The sequence below is a fragment of the Exophiala aquamarina genome (assembly GCF_000709125.1).
Source record: "Exophiala aquamarina CBS 119918 chromosome Unknown aczIA-supercont1.51, whole genome shotgun sequence".
In the NCBI taxonomy this organism is placed as follows: Eukaryota; Fungi; Ascomycota; class Eurotiomycetes; order Chaetothyriales; family Herpotrichiellaceae; genus Exophiala; species Exophiala aquamarina.
Window position 1 is genome coordinate 1 of NW_013550537.1, and position 25,857 is coordinate 25,857.

The 25,857-nt window shown below is 53.6% G+C and overlaps 6 protein-coding genes across 6 annotated transcripts; 3 read left to right on the plus strand and 3 right to left on the minus strand.

Annotated features, from left to right (window-relative positions):
- Window positions 1-900: 900 nt before the first annotated feature.
- A1O9_13062 (uncharacterized protein) lies at window positions 901-1,545 on the plus strand (the record flags this gene model as incomplete). Its single annotated transcript, XM_013398017.1, has 1 exon — window positions 901-1,545. A coding segment is annotated over one exon (645 nt), but the record flags the coding sequence as incomplete, so codon positions are not given.
- A 182-nt stretch (window positions 1,546-1,727) lies between these two features.
- On the plus strand, window positions 1,728-3,052 carry A1O9_13063 (uncharacterized protein; the record flags this gene model as incomplete). Its single annotated transcript, XM_013398018.1, has 3 exons — window positions 1,728-2,332; window positions 2,386-2,509; window positions 2,591-3,052. The coding sequence occupies 3 exons, from the start codon at window positions 1,728-1,730 to the stop codon at window positions 3,050-3,052; spliced, it is 1,191 nt and encodes a 396-aa protein (XP_013253472.1).
- A 1,185-nt stretch (window positions 3,053-4,237) lies between these two features.
- A1O9_13064 (uncharacterized protein) lies at window positions 4,238-5,203 on the minus strand (the record flags this gene model as incomplete). The annotated part of the gene is made up of 2 exons (XM_013398019.1): window positions 4,238-5,050; window positions 5,120-5,203. The coding sequence occupies 2 exons, from the start codon at window positions 5,201-5,203 to the stop codon at window positions 4,238-4,240; spliced, it is 897 nt and encodes a 298-aa protein (XP_013253473.1).
- Window positions 5,204-8,007: 2,804 nt separating this feature from the next.
- On the minus strand, window positions 8,008-9,204 carry A1O9_13065 (uncharacterized protein; the record flags this gene model as incomplete). Its single annotated transcript, XM_013398020.1, has 1 exon — window positions 8,008-9,204. One exon carries the CDS (start codon window positions 9,202-9,204, stop codon window positions 8,008-8,010), a length of 1,197 nt encoding a protein of 398 aa, XP_013253474.1.
- Window positions 9,205-13,099: 3,895 nt separating this feature from the next.
- On the plus strand, window positions 13,100-14,106 carry A1O9_13066 (uncharacterized protein; the record flags this gene model as incomplete). The annotated part of the gene is made up of 2 exons (XM_013398021.1): window positions 13,100-13,999; window positions 14,056-14,106. The coding sequence occupies 2 exons, from the start codon at window positions 13,100-13,102 to the stop codon at window positions 14,104-14,106; spliced, it is 951 nt and encodes a 316-aa protein (XP_013253475.1).
- A 3,365-nt stretch (window positions 14,107-17,471) lies between these two features.
- Window positions 17,472-19,631, minus strand: A1O9_13067 (uncharacterized protein; the record flags this gene model as incomplete). The annotated part of the gene is made up of 3 exons (XM_013398022.1): window positions 17,472-17,869; window positions 17,924-18,496; window positions 18,566-19,631. 3 exons carry the CDS (start codon window positions 19,629-19,631, stop codon window positions 17,472-17,474), a joined length of 2,037 nt encoding a protein of 678 aa, XP_013253476.1.
- Between the last annotated feature and the right edge of the window lie 6,226 nt (window positions 19,632-25,857).

A 25,857-nucleotide genomic window follows, 5' to 3' on the forward strand; every position in this document is an offset into this window, starting at 1 on the left:
TAATTTTGCATTCTGGGTTTTGAGCGTCCTTTGTTCCTCCTTGATCTCTTTCAGCTCCGTTCGGATGGTCTCAATGACCTGGCTTTGTCGCGTGAGGAGCAGTATAAGGGCTTGGACATTCGTAGGACTGATAGCCTGGCCATGGCGTTCGTCAGGTGTCGATTCCACCGTGATCGTTTCATCGTCGAGGAGATGTTGTGCCTCTTGAGCAGCGACCGCCTTCGCGCTGCGGCTTTCGAGTTCTCTTTGTGGTTGATATTGACATCGGGATCTGCCGGCGCTAATGCGCGTGTCCCGCTTTGGGATCTGCGGGGTTGTCCGGCGCGTCGCGTGTCGCTTGTACATCTATTTTCAATTGCGGCTTCAGGATCTATTTCTGCACGGCATGTAAGACAGGTCGAGAAAGGTTTCACCGTCTACCGCTGGTGCTACCTGCGCAATTATGCGATTTGGTGAGGATCATCACGTGATAGCACCCCATATCTCGTTCCAACTAGAGTCAAATGAACATCGTGTGGAGTGACCCACTAAAACGCTGATTAGTTTCAAGAACAACCCAAGATAGAAGGTGTGCCGAAAAGGATACACGTACTCAACGCGACAATAAATCCACGCCTTCCTCTCACTCATCAGCCGCCTGAGCTTGAGCCTGCCTATCGTCCGCAACAGTGATGAACCACTCCGTGTCGGAGACTATTCGAAAGAATCCCATCGGCACTGCGCTCGATTCGTTTCGCGATGCGTACGCTTCAATTTGTGAGAAGCACGGACTTGCCTGCTCGACAGCGTCTTTGAACCAGGTAAAGGACAAAGGTGACAAGCACTTTTCTCTTTTGCGTACCGTCTAACATATATAGAATTCAGAAATCTCGCGCTTGACCTCATCTTGGCCCTGCAAAGCCATTCTACCTCCCGTCTGCTGCCTTCACGCACCGGGCGGGGTACCCTTTTCGGAGACCTGTCCAGGTTCAACTCAGTAATGACTCGGATCAGTTCGACCCTAAACATGTTGTTCCTCTCCTAACCGTTGTCATCAACCACGAGCCGGACGAGATCATCTTTCGAGAGGCGTACGCCGCCGTTACCGAGTCCACGCCTCCTCCTCGCCCCCAAACCCATGCTCTCCAAACTCCATATACACATAGCACTAGTAGCATCGTCAACTCATCCGAACACCGACAAAATATAGATGACGTGCTGAAGGGAGAGCTCGGGGCGATCTACATTGGGGTTCTAGAATTCCGCGAGGTGGTGTTTGGGAAGGTACAAGGTCTAAAAGAGAATGCCGAGGCCATATTTCAAAAATGCCAGGAAGGCGAAGATCCGCTATATCACCAGGAAACGGGCTGGCGTGATTGGCCCAGAGGCGCTCAAGAGAAGGATGTTCTGAAGTGGTTTGTCAAGCGAGTTGAGAACTTCCTGGACTTCGCAAAGGACCATACCTCATTTCCCAAAACTCCACGAAGACCATTGACCCGGCCGGACCAACCTCTGGAGGGCTCCATAGCCGAGCGCAAGCTGGATATTGGTTTGTTGATGCCCTGAAAGCGGACGAGGATGGTCGATATCACTGGTCAAGGATCCTCGTGCCTGGAGAGTTGAAGAGCAACCCTAACCTTGATACCGTCTCCAAAACATGGCTTGATCTTGGAAAATATGTCCGAGAAATTTTCACTGCACAAGACAACAGACGATTTGTGCTGGGATTTACGCTGTGCGGACCAATTATGCGACTATGGGAGTTTGACAGGGTTGGTGCGATCGCGTCGCCGCCTTTCGATCTTAATCAGGACGGCCTGCAATTCGTCTCGGTCGTGTTGGGATACCTTTGGATGAATGACGAGCAGCTCGGATTCGACCCCACCATACAAGAATCAGGCGGTACAAGGTATATCGAGATCACACGCAACGGTCAGCAGGAGCGGCTTGTTCTTGACACTTTGATGAGACGTGCACCTTCTGTGGTCGGTCGAGCGACGACTTGCTGGAAAGCTTATCGAGATGGTGATGAGTCTAAGGCTCCTCTTATCATCAAAGATTCGTGGCAATATCCCGAGCGTGACCAAGAAGGCGAATTAATCCGGGAGGCAACAGAAAAGGGAGTGGTGAATGTGGCCAGATACTATCACTATGAGACGGTTCAGGTGGGCGGCGTCGACGACGATGTCTATACCAATATTCGCAAGGGTTTAGATATCTCGAAATCTGCGAACTACCTCGGCCAGAATCAGAAGACTGACGCCTCGATGTTTCCGCCAAGTACACCCATCTCGCTTGACGGTACGGATCGAGGCCGAAGTTTCGTCGTGAAAACTAGCATCGGGCGTAAGAGGTCATCCAGTTCCATTAACGCGCGATTCCCATTGGCAAACGGACATGTTCTAGCTCACCGACCAAGAAGCCAATCTCCCGGACGTTGTTCAATAGGGAACATCGACGAGTCGTTGTGTCGGACTACGGCAAGCCACTCTACAAGGCAAGTTCTCGCGCTGCAATGCTGGCGGCTTCGGTAGGTTGCATTACAGGTAAATGATACTAAGCCAACGGTGTTCGTGGTCTGACGGAAGTAGGTTATAAATCTTTGCGCCAGGCCGGCATCCTCCAGCGTGATATCTCGACAGGCAATACCATGATGAACGAGGACCCGACCAATCCATCTTGGCCGGCGTTTCTGATTGACCTTGACCTTGGAATCAGAGAGCAAAGAAATGAGCCATCGGGGGCACGCGGCATAACTGGAACGAGAGCATTTATGGCCGTCGGAGCGCTGCGAAGTGAGAAGCACTCGGCCATGCATGATTACGAGTCATTCTTTTGGCTACTTTTTTGGATATGTGTCCACAACCAAGGGCCGGACGAAGGGGGCCTGGTAACCGAGTTCAACTGCTGGAATTATGAAGACCCTGTCCAGCTGGCAAAGTTAAAGCTAGGAACGGTATCTGACGAAGAAATTTCCCTGGAGACGATGAATCAACACTGCACACCATACTTCACATCGTTAGTACCATGGATGAACAGGCTTCGAAGGTCTTATTTCCCAACGGCAGGTTAAGGAAAGAGGAAGATGAAGGCCTTCCCTTAAAAATGATGGAAATTCTCCGCGAAGCGCAGAAAGATCCAGATGTCCAATAAATCCCAAAACTTCCCGTTCGCAGAGCGTGAGGCTGAAAGGAATGCAACTGTGGAAGGGCGTTGACTACTTCCACACTTCTTCGCCCTATCCTATTCTTTCATTTTGCTTCCTCTTGATCCTCTCAGAACGTCGGTCGTGGTCGGTTCTTAGCTAATAAGACTACTGCCGGGAAAAGTTACCGGCGTTTTAAGGCACGCCAATTCCGGCCACCACTCCGAACTCGCTCCTTAATCTGTAAATGGCTGACAATCGGGCGAAGGGAATTCTGATGGTCAAATTAGGTGAAGCGGTTGAATGGGACAAGAGAACTCTGTAGAGAATTGGGTCAACCCTCATAAATTCCTAGCATTTTAGCGTAAAGGCTCTGGCGAGGTACTGTAGTCATGGTTTAGATCAAGAAAATTTGACGGACTACTGTTGATTCTCATTCGAGCAACAGCTTTACCAATTGGCGAAATGAGCTTTCTCAGAGGGAAAAGGGATGGTACCAGGCCTTAATTCGCTAGAGCTTGATTGGAGGAGCAGACGGAGTGGACCGAGACGCTGAGGTCCACCAGAATACCAGGGAAAGTGCCCTGTCGTCTGGATGCCAGAATGTAGCGATGTAGCCATCTGTAGGCGGTAGAATGAACATGGCATAGATTCATATGTGAGCGGTTTTCGTGACAGTGTGGACAAATACAGACTCAACGCAACTGAAGCGATGGTGCGACACAAGTCGGACTGGGGCGTGCGAGGTTAACTGAGCAATGGGCGGGCAGGGACAACACAACCGTGCTTCAGGGACCTCGGCATAAATTTCCAGTACTAGTGACGGCGAGCATTCGAAGAAACACTGTCGGCGATGTACAGTACTTAGGATGGAGCTTGTGATCTGGTCCAAGGAACAAAGGGACTTGTGAGAAGAAGCAAGCACTTTCATATCGCCTACTATTGTAGGTGCATCAGTTATATCTAGGACTGGACGACTCGACAAGACGTCCCCGCCCGCGCTAGGGGTGTTGAATAGAGGACAATACCGTTCATTTACTCGTACAAATTGACTGACACCCAGGGCGTTGAATCCGAAGGAGAACTCTCCGGGGGTGGACGTCGAAGGGCTCTTCATTCTGGCATAATCTCAACGTGTCCAACGGCAGAACCGATGTCCTGAATATGCATCTGTTGACCGGTCACGTCGGGGAATTGGCTTTCAAAAACGGTCTCTCCTCTCAAGAGCCTCTCCATGTTCAATCTCACGGAGAACACCACATGCTGCGATCGTGCATCCTCCACTGGTCCGGACAGTTCGTCGCCATATTCGATGTCACTATTTTTGCTTTGGTGTCCTGCTGGGCGAGAGAATCCGATCAACGGAGGAAAGACTGATACACACATATATGCGTAGCGATCATGGGCGCACAAATCGGCGAATCCCAAGTCTACGGGATGATTGTATGGTACCATACCCATATAGTGGAGCGCCTTTCGCGCCCCCTGTTGTGAGATGCCATAGGCCGCTGTACATACGCCTTTGCTGGAGGGAAAGACGATCCGGGTTTGATGATCTCCTTGTAGTCCACCTTCCCAACGAGACATATTGGGCGTTTCATACATGTCATCGCGATACTGGAGGGGCTCAGCGGTCGGGTCACGGGGAATGACAAAGACGCGTCGATGATCTTCATCCCGAGACCCCGTCCCACAATTCCCGATCCATAGCATGTCCCAATTGTCTCCATATGGAGAACATGTTGGATGTGTGGTGGTTGTGTTGATCATAACCCGCGATCCTCGCGCAAATTGAACCAGCTGTTGCTTAAGCGACACATCCCAATCAGCGTCATCCTCAAACACCAAAGCCGTGGCAATATTCTCATGGACAATCTTCTGCAGCACGTTCATATGGGCCCTCCAGCAGCCGACCACGGCCGGTGTCTGTTCCATAGTCTCAAAGGGCCCGCTGTCAGCTTGCGATGGAGCAAGATTATCGTCGAGCTAACTTACATGTGGGAGCGCCTTGACCGGAACGGTGTGTCCGTCCACTCCGTCGATCTCAGTGTAGCTGAATGAAGATAATGCCGCCTGCATGGCGAACGTGTCCCGTTTGTCCGTTCGTGAAGGCAGAGAAATCACGTACACCTTCTGGAAGCCTAAAGTGTCATTTTGGACCAGATTCTGTTCTTCGACCGGTACCCTTGGCCATCCGGGATTCATATGTGCGTAGTGAATAAACGGCGCTCCTCTGAAGACCGAAAATGACATAAGACAGATGATTAACGAGGCGAGGAGTAGGCAATACTGTCGGCTGCGCATCCTAGACATCGAAATATGCAGTATACCAAGGCTTCTGGGGCTCTCTATGTGAGAAGCTCTCCGATGCTTCAGCTAATGAAGCATCTTATACAGTGGCACTATTGGACTCCTTTACGAAATCACTGGCGGCAAACTCATCGCACGCATGCGCCAGAGGATCCGGAGTTATTGGAGTGGCCAGGGAGCCGGATCTCCTAGGGCGTTGCACGGGTGGCCAAGCCCGACAGGACCCTCTTCACTGTCTACAACAACTAACTCGTTCAAATAAGTCACCTTGGCCGTGGGCTTTTTGCTCCTGTCCTGGCGTGAGTGTAAAGACGCCGTGCATTTGGATTAGCCAGTCATTTCGGGCCACGCTGGAGGTATAATCGAGGCAGGTGAGATTGGCCTGTTCACTCCAGTCTAAACACCGTATTGTATGCGCGGGTGGCAGTACTGTAACTCCACCACAGAATCGTGATACGGGATGGAGACCGATGCACACTAATAAGGTCCAATGATTGAGCGAGATGATTGGATTTTCAGAGACCAATAGGACCGCGGGCCTGGTTTTCCAGCTCATTGGCCATCATTTCGTTCAACTTTCAACTTCCGTGCACCCTTCCGGCGGTGCATCTTGGACCGAATTGATCGGGGTACTGTGCAACAAAGTAAATTACAGTACGGATCAAGCTTCCCGGGTTTTGCTGACATCCACTATCGGGATCCGACGTAACCAGAGACGAAAATCGCCATCGAAGGCATCGGCTGTGACAATACTGTCCCGTGCGGAAGGCTTTGCAGCGAGGCCGGAAGCCCTCGAATCTTTGTCGGTCGACATTTAAACCCGCCGGGCAGGTTCACTCCAAGAATGGCTGATCAGTGTCGAGATGGTGCTGAGGCGCATGTTTACGGAGGAGCCAGGCATCCAGCACAACCAAAATTCACACCCGCCAGCCGGCGAAGAACATGGCGTCGACTCTCTGATGGCTCCAAAATTGTTCACGATAGTTCGAGCAATAGGTAGAGCTCTGCCCGAGAATTCCTTGAAGTGGTGGTATACTCGGGAAAGGGGGATCTGCCCCTGCTAAACCGAATACAGCTAGCCGAACTGATTCCACACTACTTAAATTACAGGGCTGATTCCCACCAATCAAGCTCGACCCCAACTCCAAGGTCCTTTCTTCAACCGCGACGTGAAACTTTCCATATCACTGGCAGCCGACCATTGACGCGTCGGAGATAAGACGTCCGTCCATAGCAGTACTGTATTCTAGAAATGCAGTTATAAAGTCTAAGGGCGATAATTACACACACCACCAAGCAATCGGGCCTGGTTGAAGGACCACAGTCGCATACTGTACACATCGCAGGCAGCCGAAACATAATACAGGAATGCCGAAAAGAAGACCAAGGCAATGTCACGTCGTGCTTTGACACGACCTGCATCAGCTTATGCAGGCTGCGCCATAGCGCGGGTGTGGCTGAAGCTTCCCTTGACCAGGGCGCAGATCAGCTGGCTAATTTCGGAAGCGTCGTCAAATGCCGCCCGGTAGTGCCAGCTAACCTTCAATCATCACGCATTTCATGTCCCACATCCATGGAGCTGCAGCAATCGATCGAAAACTTTATCTTAACTTCACAATCCTCGTCGTGGGATTGCATGTTTGGACTCGCGGTTCCCTAAAAGTTCTCGAAGTCTGTGCGGCAACCTCTGGTTTTTATGCGCCGTGAGGCCAGCTTTGATTCATCTCCTACTTGGTTGGCCATGGTTGAACACATCGCTTTCCGGCAAGAACCCTTGACATCACTGGTTTGGATGGACGTGGTGGCTAAAACGTGCATTCAGCCTCGCGCTACGGGACATGTATGCGGTTGAGACAGCGAGGTCGAATCGCACCCAAGATCCCCTGTCACCCTCCACCTTCTCGATCGGCATTCGCGACAGAATTAGTGGCATCTCCTTACCAGAGCGGCGTCAGCTACTACTCCGACCTGTTTCCCAATTGTGACGGCGAAATGCCCTGCGGCGACTGCGGCGAAAGATCCAGAGGTCCTTGTTGGAGTCCGCGCCGAGCGTGATATCATGGTAATACCGGCTACATTCGTCGCCAGCAGCTGGAAGTTGTTCAGCCGACCAAAGTTGAGACTAGTGGAGCTGTGGTCGTCAGGGAAATCCCATATATTGTCAAGTTCGCATGAGAGATGCTACTGTATAGCATTCGATTTAGCTAAGACATGTGAGTAAAGGGCGATTCTTTTGAGCAAGGAACGCACTCCAAATTGCTCTTGCATAGATGAGAACCGCCAGCGACCCAACGGCGGTACCATATTAGGCAGCTGAAATTAGGCCCTACTTTATTTTTCTGATTTCATGCTGGGTGGAATAGATGGAATAGCGTATGCTTTTGAAATTGATGGATTATAAGGGTCTTCACAAAACACGCCGTTGAGTGTCGCAGGTTCTGAGACAAAAATACATCCTACCGTGATTCGTTGCTGACTTGAGGTCGCTATCCTGCATTCGTGTGGGTGAATCGGTTAGCTTGGTTGAGAAGAAATCGCAGTGTGTCCGCGGGGGGTTGACCGATTCGGGAATTTCACGGACGGTCAGTTCCTTTCTGGAGCGGCACGAATCTAGACTCACAAAGAGTCCGTGTGTTTTGCCACGTATGCCTCCCCACGTCCCTGACTCCATACGAGCGTAGCTTCTTATCGCGTTTGCGCTTTAGAGTCTGATTTCTTGCGCGCTCTTTCACAAGCCAGTCCTGTCTCAATTTATCCACGTCTTCCCATCCGGGGTACCATGAAGGAAAGAGATTCGTGATGTGCGGTTTGATCATGAGCACATCCGGGTCTGCCTCCAGTCTAACTCCGGCATGGGGGTTCGGAGAGCCTTTTCGGGCTCCGGGTGCCAGATGTGGCTGGTCACACTCGGCATCAGAATTCCGACCACCTTCTTGCGAGTGACTGGCAGCACTGACATACCGTCGGAGTGGTGGTCGCATCTCGGCTTCGCGCTGTGAACAAACTCCACCCTTCGCGTCCGGTGCTCCAGCCTTATGCCGTTTCTTGGGACTCCGACTGCGCGAGGCCGAGATGCGACCACGAAGTTCTTCCGGGTCGGCGATCTCTTCCTCTACCAATTCTTCTCCATCGTCCGTCGCCTTGACCAACAACACATTTCGTGGGAGTCCGGGCATGCTGAAGAAACCTGCGAGAGACGGGAGGAGTGCATGGACAAACCGTGCAAATAGAAAACTGGGATGGCAGTTGAACCCTGGCTGCATCTTCACATTGTGAAATAGCTGGGCGAGGTCGGGAGTGGGTTCAAGTAGATGCACCACGAAAGAACCGTCGCCTTTGGGATAAAAGATGAATTTCCGTTCATCTAGCCCGACATGCAGGTCGGACCGCAGCAAGACGAGATTGCTCATATCATTGAGGAGATTGTCAGGGTCCAGTGACAAATCGACGTTGTACTTCCACATGGAATTCTGAGAGAACCATTTGCCTTCATGTTGGGGAACTATATGAGCTGCCTGGGTTCCGGTGACGTGTTTGGACATCCGACAAGTCTGATCTCTCACCCGGACTGCTCCAGTGACGGATGATTGAGCGGAGGTGAGAGACGCACCATTGTTGGAGAGATAGTTCTTCGTCCATCGTGCAGGGATCTCGTCGGGAAAGGGATAATCTTGGAAGCGTAAAATCACTGGCCATCGGTACGGCTCTGTCTCGGGAGAGTCGACTGCACTTCGGTCAATACTGCGTAAATATATGTACGATAGCGACATGACGTACGTGGGTGAGGGACATGGAAGAAGTAATCTCCTGCACGCAGGAGGTCATTCGGCTCCGCTACAATCGCAGGCCCGCCCCGTGTGGTGGAGAGATAGCCACCTGCACGGTTGCCGGCAACTGCGGTACAAGCATCCAGTACGAAGGCGAAGCACAATGCTCCCTCTTCATGATCCCAAGCGTATAGCGTAAATAGATCTTCCCCTCTCTTGTCATACCCTGGATGTTTGATATTCACGCGATGTTTGACCGGTGGGTTGGTCAGGAAAGAGTAGTGCTCAGGCAAGGGAGCGGGAAAGATTTCGGCGGGATCGCGAAGTTGAAGCGCGTGCGGCAAGATGGAAGGGAGGGCCATCTGAAATCAATGGTTTTGATGAACGTCAGGTTAGCAACAGGCCAGTGTGACATGGGGTATGGTACATATGGGTGCTCGGTCGCAATAAATCAGGCGGCAGCGCGGAGGATTTTATTTCGGCCCCTTAGCCTCCGCGCCTGGTGACCATGGCAACGCTAAGCTTCGATGTGACGTCATCGAGGCCATGGTTTATCTGCCGCTTCAGGAATGCACAAATCACGTGACCAATTTTCGACGGCAAGACGGATTCTCACGCGGACTTGTTGACCCAACCCTTTGCGGCCATCGAAACAGGTGAGAAGTTGTGCTTCCGCGACAGCTGGTGGAGAGCTCCGTCGAGAGATGGGAAAACGAGTTTAAAATGTTGGCCAAAACCGGTCTCCATGTACAATGCGACTGTCCGCGGAGATCAGTATACTGTACGAAGCTCCCGCAACAATAATCTAGTCAAATTATCAGCGCCTTCTCTGGACAAGTTTGTGCTGGCGAAAGGATTGCACTTGGGAGCGGAGAGGAGGCCTATAAAACTATAACACGACACCCACCTCTCCGACCAAAACTACATGCCCACCACGCCCGGAGGGAATCCTGCACAGGTCCTAGAGCACCCGGCCAACATGCTCTCCCATTGTCATTCACCGCATTTGATCCACGGAGATGTCAAGCTTGATAATAACATGCAATCAACCGTAGACCATCAAACCGTCATGCTGGACCTCGGAAACACGTTAGATGAAGGGTGCAGAAGCTCCAGCTCCGGGTTGGAGCTCCTTCGGCGCAGTTGCCTGATGGGGACAAGGGCTGGGCGTCCTTTCTTGTCTAGTTTGGTTAAGGTCCAGGCAGACTCTCACAGTCGTTGTATCGCCGAACTTGTATTGACGCAGTCGACCTTTATTGTATATAGACAGAACAGGAGTGACGCTGGAAGAGAAACCTCAGGTGGGTTCAGGACTCTCGTGGAGCGCGGGAGGTGGTCGTTCATGCTAGACTCAGGAGGAGTGGTGACACAAGGCACCGCACAACAGGCCTCTCGGATGCTGGCCTGTTGACCCATGCCTCTCTCAATATTCGAGCGAATCTCGTCATCTACTGTATTCTGGGGATGGGGTTTCGGGGAAACCCCTCACCCACCTCCCTCAAGTGTGAGCAAAACATCAGCGCACGTACCCTGGTGCTGCCCTCAAAATTCGACCTGATTGCGCCGACCAGGCTTCCAGCAGGTAGGGTCGATAACCACCCGAATATGTTCCTGCCGCTAAACTCTTCACCAAATCTCGAAGGCGGGCACACCGGTTGGGGCGAATGTAGGGGCCCAAGTTCGCGACCTGGAACATACGTATACCAAATCCATTCGAGGCCGTTCGGCACGGGGAAGATCAGACTCAACCAGGTAGATAGGCTGATGGGGGCTGATGGGCCAAGCACGATCGTGTGGTTTATCAGCCGTGCATGCGCTGATCGGGTGACAAAGTTCGTGGAGGGTCGCCATTCGTGTTGGGGGATGGGAGTCGCATGGAAAACGGCACGGCTCTACCAGATATCGGTGTCTAGAATCCTCAGGGACGGAGATTCCCGGACAAGTAAGGGCACAGTCCTACGGGTTGAAGGCGACTAAGTGGAGGGCTCCGCCCTCGCTGTCGGGGCCTCCTTAAGATGAAGCTACAGCCTCGCACTCACACGATGCGGACTAGGTACGAGTACGAAGCTACGTCACGTCTTTCCGGCGGACACTGGAAACCAAAGCTGGAATCTTGGGCCATTCATTCTATTTTGCCGCAGGGTCGAGGTTGAATCACGTCAGTCCCTTGCGCCGAAAGAGACGCCTGACCCACTGTAAGTGAATAAGCGGGAAAACTAAAACCCCCGTTTCGGTAGTCCATGGTACGAGTACTCGTACGGAGGCGAGAATCCAAAAGTTTGTGTCATGCTTTTTAAAATGATGAGCTATCGTTATATTTTATTATGTCATTTAGTCTAATAGATCTTTTGCTGTAGGCGAGTAAGGCCTCGTTCGAGAATTGAACACCTACTAGTGTTACGGGGTTAAACCCGTACTAGGTCTTGGTTGGAACTCGCGATTCTCTACAAGACGACATCACGTGACCGCCCTCTATCGATAGTTACCTCTGGCTACTGTACGATCTACTGAAGGGGAGAATATTGCTACGATCCGAACCGCTAAGCAGTACTGACCAAGGCGCGTTCCTTGATAAGTGGGTAATCAGAGAGGTATAACGCAATCGAGACCGAAGGGAACGATTCTCGTTCGGGCAACGCTAAATGTAGGTATAGGATTGCTAACGAAGTCAACTACGAACCGTTCCTCTCAGGATAACGATCGTGTACGTTCATTGTTGCATTGCTGCATTGCTGCCAATGGTCACGTGATGCAGCCTCGTCCTCCATCGGCTGACCTTCCTCAAACTGCTGGTTCGTAACAAATATCTCTGCATTGTAGGGTAGCTAGACTCCTTCTTTACCTTCTCTCTTTAGCTTTGAGATCCTCGCTACACGGTAGTTAGGTTAACTGAACAATTCCTTCCTAAACCCTAACCCCTAGTCTCCTCTAAGAATGTCATGTCCCCCATGACTCTACTGAATATCTGTTAGAGCTTGGGAGAATCTCTAGGGGATGTTGCCGTAGAAACGTGATTAAAAATAAAACCCGTCATTTCAGATTGCGACTGTGTCATTAGAAAGCTTTTGTCATCCTCTACTAGCGCGTACACATCTTTTGGTGCACGCCTCCGCACTCGTAGCTAGAAAATCTTTCAACCCCTGTCCGCTATTTAGAGTTCGACCCAACCTGAAGCTTGTCGGAGTGAAAAACTAACACAAGAAAAAACTACCCTCAAGCTCTAAAATCGTTGCGGCATTTGCAAGGGAACCTAGGAGAGGCTCCTCTTAGAAATATATGGTCAGAATTGCGGCGATGTCACCTCCCGGGGATAATTCCATCCCCATTTTCGGGAAGAAAACTCTATTTAGCGGTGATGCCTCTTTACTTGTAGGACCACTCGCAAACTCCATGGTCCTCCCAACCAAACCCCTGTTGGGGGTTGCGCAGCTCGAGCGATCTAAGGGAGACGCTTATCCATATACAGCGCCCTAGAAACATTGGGCCTTGTCAGACCCAACATTTCTCCTTGAACGATGGCGAGATGGCCACCAATGGTGTGTCACGTGGTGTTGATGGCTGGTCAGACCCGATCCCAGCGTTGCCTCATTAGGAGTGGTCTGGCAGCTAACGGGGCCTCTTGCCATAATGGCGCTAGCCGGGCAGACCTGTGCGCGCCAAGCAAGCAAGGTGCTAGGTTGGGCATCCCCTAAGTGAAACACACTTTTGTCAGACCGTCGACCATCTCGATCTCCACATGGACTCGCAGGCGCAGCCGCCTTTCGGCCCGCTAGTCACAACCACTCCCTCGGGAATAGGGCCAAAAATCGAAGCTGCTGTAAGAATTCCACCTCCTCCTTGCGCTCAGCTGATCAGGACAATAGATTCCTACCTTACGGTGACGACGTGAGCGAGCTCAATGACTTCGAAGTACTTTGAAACCGTAAATGAAAGACCACAAACTCGCGATCGATCCTCTCCGCACGTGGATGACCCGACTCAAGCAGGGGATGCGCCTGTCGTTGTCCGTGAGGTTGCCTCGTACCGCCATCGCCTTCCGCTGGGACCCGATGCTGCGACTCCAGACCGAACGGCACCGTCTCCGCAGAACATACACAAGGGGGCATGTGATGTATGCAGGCAGAAAAAGCAGAAATGTGAGGTCAACGGAAGCGAGACTGACTGTGCATACTGTCTTAAGTCTGGGCTGCAATGCGTCAGAAATTCACTTAATCAATCTTCATCTCGGAAGAGGCGTCATTCAATAGGCAAGCCCACCACTCCCGTGGGCAACCAAGGAGAGGGGCTATCCAAGCGACTCCGTTCGCCGGCGGGTCAAGTCCCAACTCGACAGCCTAGACTAAGTACCACGATAACGGTCGATACTGCAATGGACAGTGAAGAAATTGGTCATCGCCGAGCAACATCGATCAGCCCGGAATTGGGATCTTGGGCACCCGAATCACGGGTGCCCCAATACGCCCCGCAGTCCGCGACGGTCAACACGATGGCTCTTGACCCGGGCTCCGTTCTAAACGGCTTCAAGGATTCGTCGTCGGCAAATGTGCCGGGACCGACCGGTCACCGGACATATCATGAAGTCTTGCGTGAGGCGGTTCGAAACCACAGGGCGAACGCTCGAGGTCATAAGAAGCTCGAGCAAAGAAAAGCCACGTTGAAAAAAGAGATTGAGACTTATGAAGAAGAGCTCAACACTCGTAAAACTGAAATGGCTGATTTAGAAGTGAAACTCTGTAAAGCGCAGCAAGACGACGAAGATTTGAAGAAGGAGGTCTTCCAAATTCAGAAAGCCCAGACGGTATAGTTCCCCGTTTCGCCACGCTTAGGTGTCAGAATGACTAACCAAACTTGTAGGACAAGATATACCGCGAGCTAGATGAGGAGGAGGAGAGGATGGCCCAGTAAGGAATATATTGGCAGTCAAGGCCCCCAAACCGCCCGGGCTCTTAAGGATCGCGATGTCTGGGGCTGGTCGGGTCAACCCGGAGTGCGTGTATGTCGTGGCCTCTCGTGCTTGGGGAGACTGGCCACGACGGGGGATCGATCGGTCTGCTGGGATGGCTTTCAATGTGTCGTTCGATGTGGTGTTTTATTCTTTGCTTTCCTTCTCTCCTTCAATTTGAGGCGTCGGCCGGGCTCATGGGACCATGGTGAAAGTCACCCCCAGCTCCCTCTTTCGTTGTTCTTTCATCCTTGCCAACCATGTGGGTAGCAATAATATCGTCCTCGAAGAACGCAGCGGTACGTGGGCGTGAGTGTCGGCGTGAATGCCCAGCGGTAGATCTGACGGTCGTCGTGATACTTCCTCGGCAGATTTCGTTCGGGCGTCCGGGGGAGTTTCCCTTTTCACTCGATGCTTCGCTCGAGCGTGATTGGCCGGGCGTTGAGTGAGTTGAACAACCATCTGGTCGTGGGAGGGACGAGGACGTCCTGCGCCGCGGTGGCTTGGTCACTGGTTCGGACAACGCGGCGGTCGTTAGGTGTACAGGTGTAAAATTCGTGGGAAAGCTCTCAGTGCAAGACAAGAGAGTGGTCGATAACGAGGGTTGCACCTCATTGACTTCTGAGATAGGGCAAAACGAGATCTGAAAAAGAGATCTGAAAACGAGATCTGAAAACGAGAAAGCCAGGGACGAGGTGTCGGTGAGGGAAAGAAGACGGAGGAGGGGAAGAAGAGCGCGGAAGAGGATATCTGGGGGACGGAGAAAGGTGTGTGTTTTTCTCAGCTCACCAGCCTTGTTGACCGACACGCCCGCTAGTCGCGACAGACTTCGGACCCTTGTGACCCCCTACCGTTGTCTCGGCGAGCCACTTTGGCCGCGCAAGGTCTGAGACAGCCTTTTCGACACTCACCTCTCTAGAGACTAAACGTTGTCCTCCCTCTCACCTCGCCGTGTCTGCCCCGTTGTCCGAAGCCTTACTGACCGCCCCATGCCAGGGGCCGTGTCCTCGTCCCCGAGTCCATGGTGCAGCGCTCCCACCCACTCACCATCGCACGCGAGGTCCTCGGCCGCTTGTCTCACCTCGCTCCCAGCATTGGGATTCGACCTCTTCGATGACGGAGCACGTCTGCGCCTTGGGTCGTGTGAAACCCCCGGCGCCTATCCTTCAGTCGCGGCGAAGGATCCTAAGTGATGAAACATCCACGACGTTATGTCCGGGCGTCCATTGTCGAAAAGGTATATATCGAGCTACCGCGTCACGCAAGGCAGATGGTTCAAGAAACGGTCGGGCAAAATACATCCGAGGAAAGGGGACTGATCTGGACACTCGCAACGGGTGCGCATCACTGTCGTGACGGGTCATCCACTGGGGCTTCACGTTGCAATTCCAGCTCGCTGGTGTTCGCAGTGGCATTTCAACGTGAGCGACAGACGGGGTGCCCTTCTAATAGCGCCGGAGTCGCGAAGCGCTGGACGATGGACCTGGGCCGAGGCCATCGTCCTACGTCCCGGGGCAACCACCACCCCCCCTGCACGGAAACCTCCACCACATAAATAGGGATTATGGTGAATAAAATCATCACTCGCTGACCGCCAACCACTCAAGGCTAGAAGGCCTTCGGCAGGAGCCCTCTTAAGCGTTACCACGTACAGTTTTGCGAACCAGTGAAAGAGGGTGTCACATTGTAGGCTTGCCTAGGATGGACGGACAATTCAGTCCTTTCAAGAGAAGATGTGCTCCAGAGGATGTTTTGCTTTTCGGGATACTTGAGACCAATCATGACCAAAAAGTCGCCCACAATCCATCCCATCCCTGTGCTAGTGATGCACGTGAAGAGGACCCACGTCCGTGGAGGCTCCCAAGCACACTACGCGCACAGTGTCACCAACCAGGTTCCCTGTGAGGAATACGGTGCGATAGGTGGAGATCTCTCAGGAGTCAGTGAGAGACGTTCCATCGCGAGGACTGGCGTTGGCAATATGGACAACCAGTACGCCGCAAAACATAAAACCAGGAATGCCCCTCATGATCTCAGTGGCATACCATCCGGGTTTTTCAAGACCGTGGGCCTTCCTGGCATCCAGTTATCCTGCACCAATAGCGTTTCAAGTCCCTTTCGAAGCCGCCGGCTGTCCGCAGCTCACCGCGTGCGCCGCCGCTTCATGGGCGGGCCCCGCGCGCCTTTGGCCGACCGCTTTCGAGGGCCAGGACCCCGCAGCGATCCCGGTTCCTTTGTCTTCCGGTCTGGCGGTTCCGCCACCAAGATCCTCTGTCTGAAGGACGTCCCAAACGCTTCTTGGTAGTACACTGTCTTGTAGATTGGCGCCAGGTAGAATGGAGAACCAGAGATGTGTTCCGCGGGCTCGCCGTCGACGCGCAGCTGGACGCCCACCGGATCGGCGAGGCTCTTCACCCTGAGTACGACGGCACACCCGAGGTTGCCGTCCCTGTCAACGACGCAAGGACGAATCCAGCTACCCCCCTGTACCACGATGCTGGCGTGGAGACTCAGCACACGGTCGCGGAACAGGCCATAGGGCTCTGGAGACGACTTCAAGCTGCATCGGACACGGGCCCGGATCGTCCAGGTGCCTGTTGCGTCCGGGGTGACGTGGGTGAGGTCCAGGTAGAACATCTTACTGACGACGAGCCGAGCGAATTGAAGCAGGTCGGGCGACTGGCCAAATTTCCGCTCGGCCATCGTCCGCATCCCGGGGATGGCCTTCACACTGTCCAGTCGAGGGAGGGTTCGGGGAAATTTCACGTCGAACCGGAAGGCGCGTTGCCTCAGGCCCGGGTTGGCCACGAGGAACTTGCGCCACCCGAGGTCCCCCGATAGGTTGGATGTGAGGATGCCGTAGGTCTGCCCGAGGCCACCCTCGCGGAGGGCTCGTCGCAGCTCTCCCCATCGCCCCCCAACGGGGCTGATCTCCACCTCACTATCCTCAGTCTCCAGCCGTGTTGAGCCTGTCCCGAGCGAGAGGACGTAGTCAGGGGTGTGTGCGTGGTACGCACGCGCTTCGCGCCCCGAGGTGATCGCCCAGCCCTCGGCGAGGGCCATACTCACCGGGTTCAGAGCGACCGCCCCGCCGTCCTGCAACTGTTCCTGTCCCCCCGTGGGTCGATGAGGGGGGAAATATCTGGGCAGGGTCAGCTTACTCCGCCTTTTGGAGGGACGCCCGTCACTCACACAGGAGCCGCGGTGGTACATCGAACGCTGTGGCAACGTCAGCCGGTTGGATCTCACCTGCGGATTCCCCGCCGGACCTACCATTCCCATAGGGGAGGAGGAGGCCCACACGGGACCGAATAGTCTGAACACGATATCAGTGCAGTACTTCAAGTACGCCGAAGGCTGAATCCTCACCGCAACCATCTAGCCTCCGGCCAAATCCGTTGTAGTTGGTGAGCAGCAGCCTCTTCAAGGGCTCCCGGACCGTGGCGGCGGTGAGGCCCAGTTTAATGCCGAATCGCGAGGCGAACGAGGTGGATTCATCGAGGCCCGTGCTTATACCAAAGACCCTCTGCAGGGCGCCATTGACGGCCTCGGCGGGGTACAAGGTGTCGGTGAAACACGACAGGAGCGCTTTTTGAATGTTCGGCATCACCAGAGGTCGAGCCATCGAACGCCGGACGAACACTTCTTCGGCCACAGCCTGGAAGGTCTCCTGGCAACGCTGGATCGACCACCCCTGGTGGAAAATGCCGGCCTCGTCGATGCCGCCTATGGTGATTGGGTCAGTAGACCTGTGCGATGCCGACGTTCGACGGGACTTACCTGAACTGGTGCCGAAAACGGCGTCGAACGCCCGATGCACGATACCGGTGATGCCTAGGTGATGCTCTAAAGCCGCGAAGAAGCTCAAGGGGATGATCCCCCGGCAGCCCCCTCCATCGATGCTGCCAATGCGTAGGCCTTGCAGGGGCGACGGCAGGCTAAAGGTGGCGGCGCCCGTGTCCGCGCCGCACAGGGAACAGAGCTGAATTTGATGAGAGCGGGGATCTTCAGGGGTACGATAGCCATCGTTCCGTACACAGTTCCCGCACATACGGTGTCCACACGGCAGTCGGTGTTCGGGGTTGCGGCCGAAGAGGCACACGTAACATGTGGTGGCCTTGGGTCCCGCGTGCCAATGACCCTTCAAACGCCGCAAGTACTTTCGATGCAACGAGTTCAGGTCGTCGCCGCCGGCCTGCCAATTGGAGAACACCGCTCGGAACTTTTCGCGGGTTAACTCCAGCAGTAGCTGGGGGGACAGACCTCCCTCAGCTCGCCGGACTGCCGTGCGCCCCAAGGCCGCCCGACAGGCCTCGGAGTATAGGGTGACAAACACGTCATCCGGATCAAAGACTGCGGTCGGTCAGTCCGGGTTCAGTCAGAAGTCAGCCCGCGCGGGGAGGAGGGGGAGGACGCACGTACCGTGGGTCTCCGGGCAATAATGGTTGAGGAGCAGACTTGTTGCCAGGTGTGGCAGCGCCAGCGCCACCACAGTGGACGTCGAGCGGAACCCCGACAGAAAATCCTCTAAAGAGGAGGCGAGATGGTCCGGCACCGCATCGTGGAGTCTCGCGGCATGGATGAAATCAAACGGACCCCCGGGTTTGCTTTGACAGTGATCCACGTTGCGGTGGAAGAACGCCACCAAGTGTCGGGCAGAGAAGCACGCTCGGGCCTCCCATCGGGTCTGCTGCGATTGGTCCGACAGGTTCAGGACGGTGTCTTTCAGTTGCAGATACTTGGCCACCGTCCCCAACCCCTCGTCCTCCGGGACTGTCAATGGGATCACGTCCGAGAAAACGTCTTTGAACGACGACAGTGAGTGCCGGGACAGTCGTCTCAGGATGGCCCCGGACGACAGACCCCGCCCCACCGCTCGGTCTTCTATCAGGAGCAGGCGCGGACGAACAGAGCGATGGAGGGTGGAAGGGCGGCCACAGCTTATCCAGGTCAACAGACGGTCGAAGGCGCATTCAGGACCCGGAAAATCACCCAGGAAGACAGCCACGACATCCGCCAAGGGTGCCACCAAACGGGCGGCGAGGCGAGTCGTCGGACAGGGCTCCACCGGAGACCCTGGCCCCACCCCCCCGGACAGGATCCGGGCCTCCCATGTCCGGTGGCAGCCGTGGGGACTGGGACGGCGTCGCCATCCCCGCGACGCGAGGTGATCACAATCTACGTACATGAGCGGCCGGTCCGTGAACGCGGAGTGAGGGTCAAGCACGAGCTCCAAATCAGCGTCTCGTGGACGACGGGCGCGCGCGGGTACCCCGTGAAGGAGCCCCTGTAACGCCGCAGTTTTCCGCCGTCCCCCCAGGAGGAAGATGAGGCTCGGTCGCTGTACTTCGGGGCGAGGTAATCCCTCCACCAGCTGATCGAGTCGATCGGACACGCTCAGGGTGAAAGTGCCCCCCTCCGTGGCATTTCCATCATCGTCATCAGGGGGGACGACGTCGAGCCAGCCGCGATGCCGGCACCCTGGCATGGCCCGAAATCGGGATGGTCGTTGCGAGCCTTGTCGAAAGTCACAGTCAAAGAGAAGTTCAGCGAGGTCGTCCTGACTGGGATTTACATGCCTCTCATCTCCCGGCGGGCTTCTGTCGAGCCTTAATAGCCCAGGGTCTCCCGGTTGCCCCGACATCCCTGGCGTCCTTCACATCTGCCCATCGTTTTTTTCGAGACTCCGACATGCCGAATATTTCGACCTGGCAGGCAACGCGAAAGGGAACAGGATGGAAAGGACCGACCACAATAGAGGATAATTTGTGCCCTCTTCGCCCACTTCTCCGCACATCGGGTCGCCAACCTCGAGGCGACAAGAAATCGGAGCGAGCCACTCCCCAAATGACGCGATAGGGACCGAGGTGACAAACGTTGGCCCCTTTTGAGCATTGTCCTCGGCCCAGGAGTGCGGGTGATGCCTGCGCACACCAGCAACATTTGAAAAACGTAGCCCTTCTCACTCACCAAGGGACATATAGGACTCTTTGGTGGCCAGGCCTCCCGCGGTCATTTTTCCGGATCAAAGCAGGATCTCTCTCTGCACCGCCGCCAGATATAATGGGCTCGCAGTGGCCGTTTTCTGTGAGATGTGCAAACCCGGAAGCGGAACCGAGGTACTGTAGTCGCCGGGTTCAAGAATGATCGAGGAGTTTCACGGTCGGGTCCTGGAAATAAAAATCCGACCCTCGGTCAGACCAATCTCATAAGCCCTCGAAGTGGCCTCTCCCTGCCCCACTCTCGGAGGCCAAAATTTCAGCATACCAAGCCAGAGTAGCACCGGGCGTGAGTACAGTACGAGGCGAGGCGTACAAATGCGGTCCGATTTTCCCTTTTTTTCATTCGGGGCGAGGAGAAAGGAAGCCCATCTTACGTCCTCGTGTTACTTGAGGGTCAAGTTCGTTGGTGCCTCGATTCGGTAATTAGTGTCTGACGTTCCGGTACTCCCCCGGCGACCATTTCCCTCACAAGAACGTCGTGTGCAGACCTCGACGCCTTGATTCCCAATGGCAAGCAAAGGTGCCCGCAAGCCTGTTCCCCCGACTGTACATGTTCCGCCCGTCACAAAACGTCGTGCGGCCCCCAAAACACACTCCACTCGAAGATACAATGCGAACGGCAAGACAATGGATGCCGAGAAAGGCGCGTCCCAAGGGCGGAGGACTTCATCCGGCGAGCATTGTGAGGAGGAATATTCGTTTGAACTGGTGTTTGACTGGAAATACGACAGATAGACAGGCTTGGAAGGTCGCCTGCTGCGGTCCTGGTCAATGATCACGGCGATGGAGATGCGGTGATCAGAAACGCCTCGATTCATGGAACACTGTTCGAGAGGGTCGGTGATTCGTAGAAGGCATAGCAAAAACGGCCGGGGGCCCAGCCGTGCGTAGAAGGGTGCGGCCTGCAAGTGTCGTGTGCACAATTCCTCACTGACTTCCGACGTTCGACGCTCAGGGCGCCACCCGCTTGAGAACGCCCAAATGAACAAGCGGATTCCTGGCCCCGATCTCAGATCGTTGCGAGGATACTGTAATCTTACAAACGCGGATCCGGCCGCATGCCATTAGCTACAGATGTGTTGCGGGTGCCAGCGTGAAAATCGGACCTCTTCGTTTATTCCCGTACAGCACTGCGACCGTATTCCGCATCGTTTCTGATTACTATCTATCGTGATTAGGGCTTCTGACAGATCGCCTCTCCCCTTGACTACGTCACCGGACTGGGTGATAGAGTATTGTACCTGTAAATCCTGAGCGATCCTCGTTGCGAAATTTCTCTTCCCCCCACAGAGCAGCCAAGGGACCGTCTCATCGCAATGTGGCCCTCTTCCACCGAATTGATGGGGCGGATCAGATGATGTGATGATGTGATAATGTGCGACGATGCGTGAACCAGGGACGAGACGCATCTCAAATTCGAATCGATTGGGAGATCTTTCTGCGAAACCTACGGGATCTTCCGCCTTGTGTCAAAAGTTGAAGCTAGCGAGAGCCCTAGCCCAGCCCATCAATGAAACGCCCGTTTAGGATCGACTTCCCAACTCGTGTGCGTCATATGAGGCGATTTTAGTCGCGATGCCGAGGATTGGGCGACCAGCTGCCTTGGAATCTCTCCATCCCGCGATTCCTGCAGGAGCAGTGAGCCGGGGTCAAGGGCTGCGAGGAGGGCCCTCCATTTTCTGGGATCTTCGGAGGTCGGCCTCGTTTTACCATCCGCTCGTGTGGGATCCATTTGCTGGCCGAGGGTGGCGGTTCGTTGAATGGACCCTGTAAGCATCATTAGAGGCGGCCGGTGGTTTGTTGGATGCGGTCCAACGTGAGGTAAGTTTCGCTGATGTCGTGGATCCTTCCATTGGAGGCCCGGTAGTCTCGACGTCCACTGAGAAGCGTCCGCCACCAACGAGCACCACGTGCCTGGATCCCTCCATTCTGGCCCAATCATCGATCTCCAGCATCGCACGAATCCCGGTGGACGAGGCGACGTGGAGTGGGTGTATAATCCAACTCCGTCTGCTTTGGAGTCTAGGGCCGCTGGCTACGTGGTTTTTCTTCACCAGACCGGTCTGCACATAGGTGGCCCGTCTCAGAACGTCCGAGACAGGGAAATAGACACACTCCAACTCAAACACCGAAACTGAGATGGCGACGAGCTCAATCCACGCGGATCGCGCACCATCAGGATTGGCACGCACCGCGGCCGGTATGGGGCCGTCATCTCCCATCGAGCGAGTCGACCTGATGAGAGCGTGCCCGAATCTTCATATCCGAGTGACCGACTGGGATCGGGAGCGAGTGATTGTCAGTCCATGCCGGCATCATTCCTCCATGGAAACCATTGAGGAAGAACGGTCGTCCCCTCGCGACGGCTCAGAGCGAGAAGAGAGTCGGTCGTCGCAGCTGGCGGCCGATGTCGACCATGGGATCCATGCAGGACAGCCCGCCCTTCTCGGAGCTGCTATCGTTGCTGGGAGCGGGGAGCCACCAAAGCTCTTCGCTCGACCGGCAAGGGATGAGGATGACCCAATTTTTGGCGCGTGAGGGGATAGCGGGTGGTGACCGCTGCGGCGAGACGACCAATCTCGTCTGTTGATGCTGCGAACCAATCAGATGTGTGGCTGGAGGTTGGGGAAGAGAGGTCACAGTCACCGAACGTCGAACGCAGAAGTCAGGAATGGAAGCGTTCTGTTCCGTGTTTGATTGTGCGACATGATTTGGGCAAACCATTAGCGAACCGTTACAGTTGTTCTCTCGAAACCTATCTACTAGACTGTACTCCGTCCAGTAGCTTTTGAAATGTGTCTACCCCTGCGGCCACATTGTGACTTTATTTCATCGAAGTTACAGTAGTAGGTGCGTTTTACTGTACTCAACATAGAGTAGTCAGCTATGAATCATCACCAAGCGGCCCACTCCATTCTTTCGCTTCCTTTCGTTGGATTTTGTTTGAGTATGTGGAAAGATGTCTCAGCTTCAAACAGCACCAATCCAAATCAGCGATTGAATGTCAAATATAGATGAACTAACAGCTGAGTTATCTGCTAGGCTAACTTATTGTTCATCCAACATCTTGCCTCGCAGAGAGCATTGGCTCCAACACATTCCTTGATTTGACCATCGTGAATCATTTATTAAAATCCAACGGTGCAGCGCAAACGCCAACAACTTCATACAGCGTATATTGCTTGGGGGGCCAGAGTCATGGATATTAATGTAGACCGAGAGCTCTTCATTCATTTGTTTCCACGCCAATTTGTTGCGTCGCAGTGATCCAACAAATTTCTCTTCTCTTTGGATTCTGTTCTGGTTGCTCTGGTGTAACTTATGTGCAAAGTTGGCCGTGGAGCCATCTACTCTGGCCAAATATTCCAGCCCATCCCTTCCACAGGCCTTTGCCAATTTCTCTGCTGGAGTCTGTGGCTTGCAGATCGCAGGGGCCACAACCACTGGCGCGTGCAGTAGGCCTCTCGAAGCGCAGCCATTCAGGAATGTTCCCTGGGTCTTTGTCCAATAATCAGCAACTGAATCCCGGTAGATCCAGGGCGGATGGATCTCGTGTATCGCATGTGATAAGGATCCATGAATGAAACTAATGACGATAGGTGGGACTTTAACTCTCGTAAAGCGAAGATACTTGAGCAAGTAATTTACCTCCATCACCTTGACAGTTCGACTCGAAATTTATCTTTGCTGGTTACCCGCGTCCCCGTGTGGTGAAATTCCAGATCACGTGCAGCTGCCTAATAGGCAGCTGTAGGCAACTATAGCTACTGCCCTATATAAAGACACCTAGGTGCCCACTTAGTTATAACAATCAAGCCTGTTACAACAATTCAACTAATGCCCCGCGTGATGAAATGAATGCCTAGTACCTCACAATTGCACAGTGCGAATTTCACACAACATCACTTTATGATTTAATGTCTGGCTTGAGATGCTCGATGACGATCGCCTCACCGAACTCGCCAACTATATACCGAAATTACCACCCCTCACTTCCTCAGTCGTAAAATGGTTCGGGCGAGTGATCTGACTTCGATTTGCCGATTCCTTACACACGGTAGCTGCAGACTTCTGGTCGGCCTTTTTAACCCCCAATTGAATTGATATAGATATATACTCGTATAGGATAGCTTGGAACCAATTATAATTGGTCCAAGTAGACTTTGCAGGGGTGGCATGGTGTTGCAAGGTATCTTGGATTATATCCCCGTGACATTCGCTTACCGGCGCCGGCAAAAATGCAAAACCTACATCACGTCGGCAGAACGCAGCAGCTCCACCGTGTGGCGCCATAACCGTGGGAGACCCTCAAAAAAGGACAAAGCAACAAATCAACAGTACCTCTCCCCCTGCGAGGAGAGAGCCCTCGTCGAATACGTGCTACAATCCTCCAGGAATGGCTACCCGATCTCCGTCAAGTCCCTTCGCCTGCTGGCCCGGGCCATTCGACATCAACAATCCTCCCAAGTCCTTGAGATTAACGACAACGTGAAGCCTCCGGGCAAGAATTGGCCCTAGGGGTTCTACAAGCGTCATCTAGAAGTCAGATCTAAAAGAGTGAAGGCCTTGGATTGGAGTCGTCATGATCTAAATTACACATCCGTGACAAGATAGTGGAGTGGTTCGATGTCGTGGGACCGATCCTAGATACAGTAGTCGTGATGTCCTGCCGGGAAATATCTACAATAAGGACGAGACTAAACAGCGTCAGGAGACTTACGGAATGTGGTGAAAACAATGGCAGATTTTTTTCCAAAATGGTTTCCGAACCGAGTTAAAGCTACAGGTCCATGAATGACCGAGAGTTCATGGTTGTAGCGCGCAACGGCATTTTACTCCTCTTGGCGCTATCTGAAATACAACTGGAAGCACCCGAGAGGTGGGATAATAGAATTGAGGTAGGCGTCCAAACGGGACATTTGAGCCTTTGTAATTGATGCTGAGCCGTGGGTTCTAGATGGCGAACACCTCAGATACTGGCTATGTTGGGACACGCGAGTCGCTCAGAATATTAAGTTAGCCCCTCTGCTTCGAACGCGCTGGCAAAATCTACATGCAACAGAGATCACGCTATACCTCAACCCCGTTATGGAGGTTGTTAAAGGGGAGGCGAGCAGATTGCCTTACCCGGGCATGCCAAGCTTTCGAATTTCACCACCTCGCTCGTTGAATGATGCCGATATGTATCGGTTCTGGGATGCTCGTTCTCTTTTTCCCAACGTGGGCAAGTTCTTCAATGTGAGTGCCCAAACGACCAAAATCATGCAAGCGATGATCGACAAGCATTGACGACACTGTCAGCTATATGCAACACCAGGAATTTTGCCGAATCTCCAAAAGTCTGGGCGTTGTGATGAAGCCCAATCTATCATCGAACCGTGGCCGACACTGCTCGAACTGAAACCAGGTCAAAAAAGACGCCCAAGGAGAGTTTGATGTTATTCTCGGCTCAAACTTGTCTGGCTTGGAGCATTATGTTGAATGGAAGAGGGTTTGCTGATCAAGGCCGAAAGCTGTTTGCTGATTCGCGACACATTGTTGGGACTAGTTAGCGAAGTGCAGATACTGCTGGATGTAGAGTTTACACTCGAACTTAGTCTCTTTTCCACAGGAAGCGAGCTGTACAGTACAGTGTGAGGTACATATGATTTGATTTGATTATATCATAGACTGTCCCAGCCGCCGATCAAGTGGCAGCTATGCAGCGTTCCG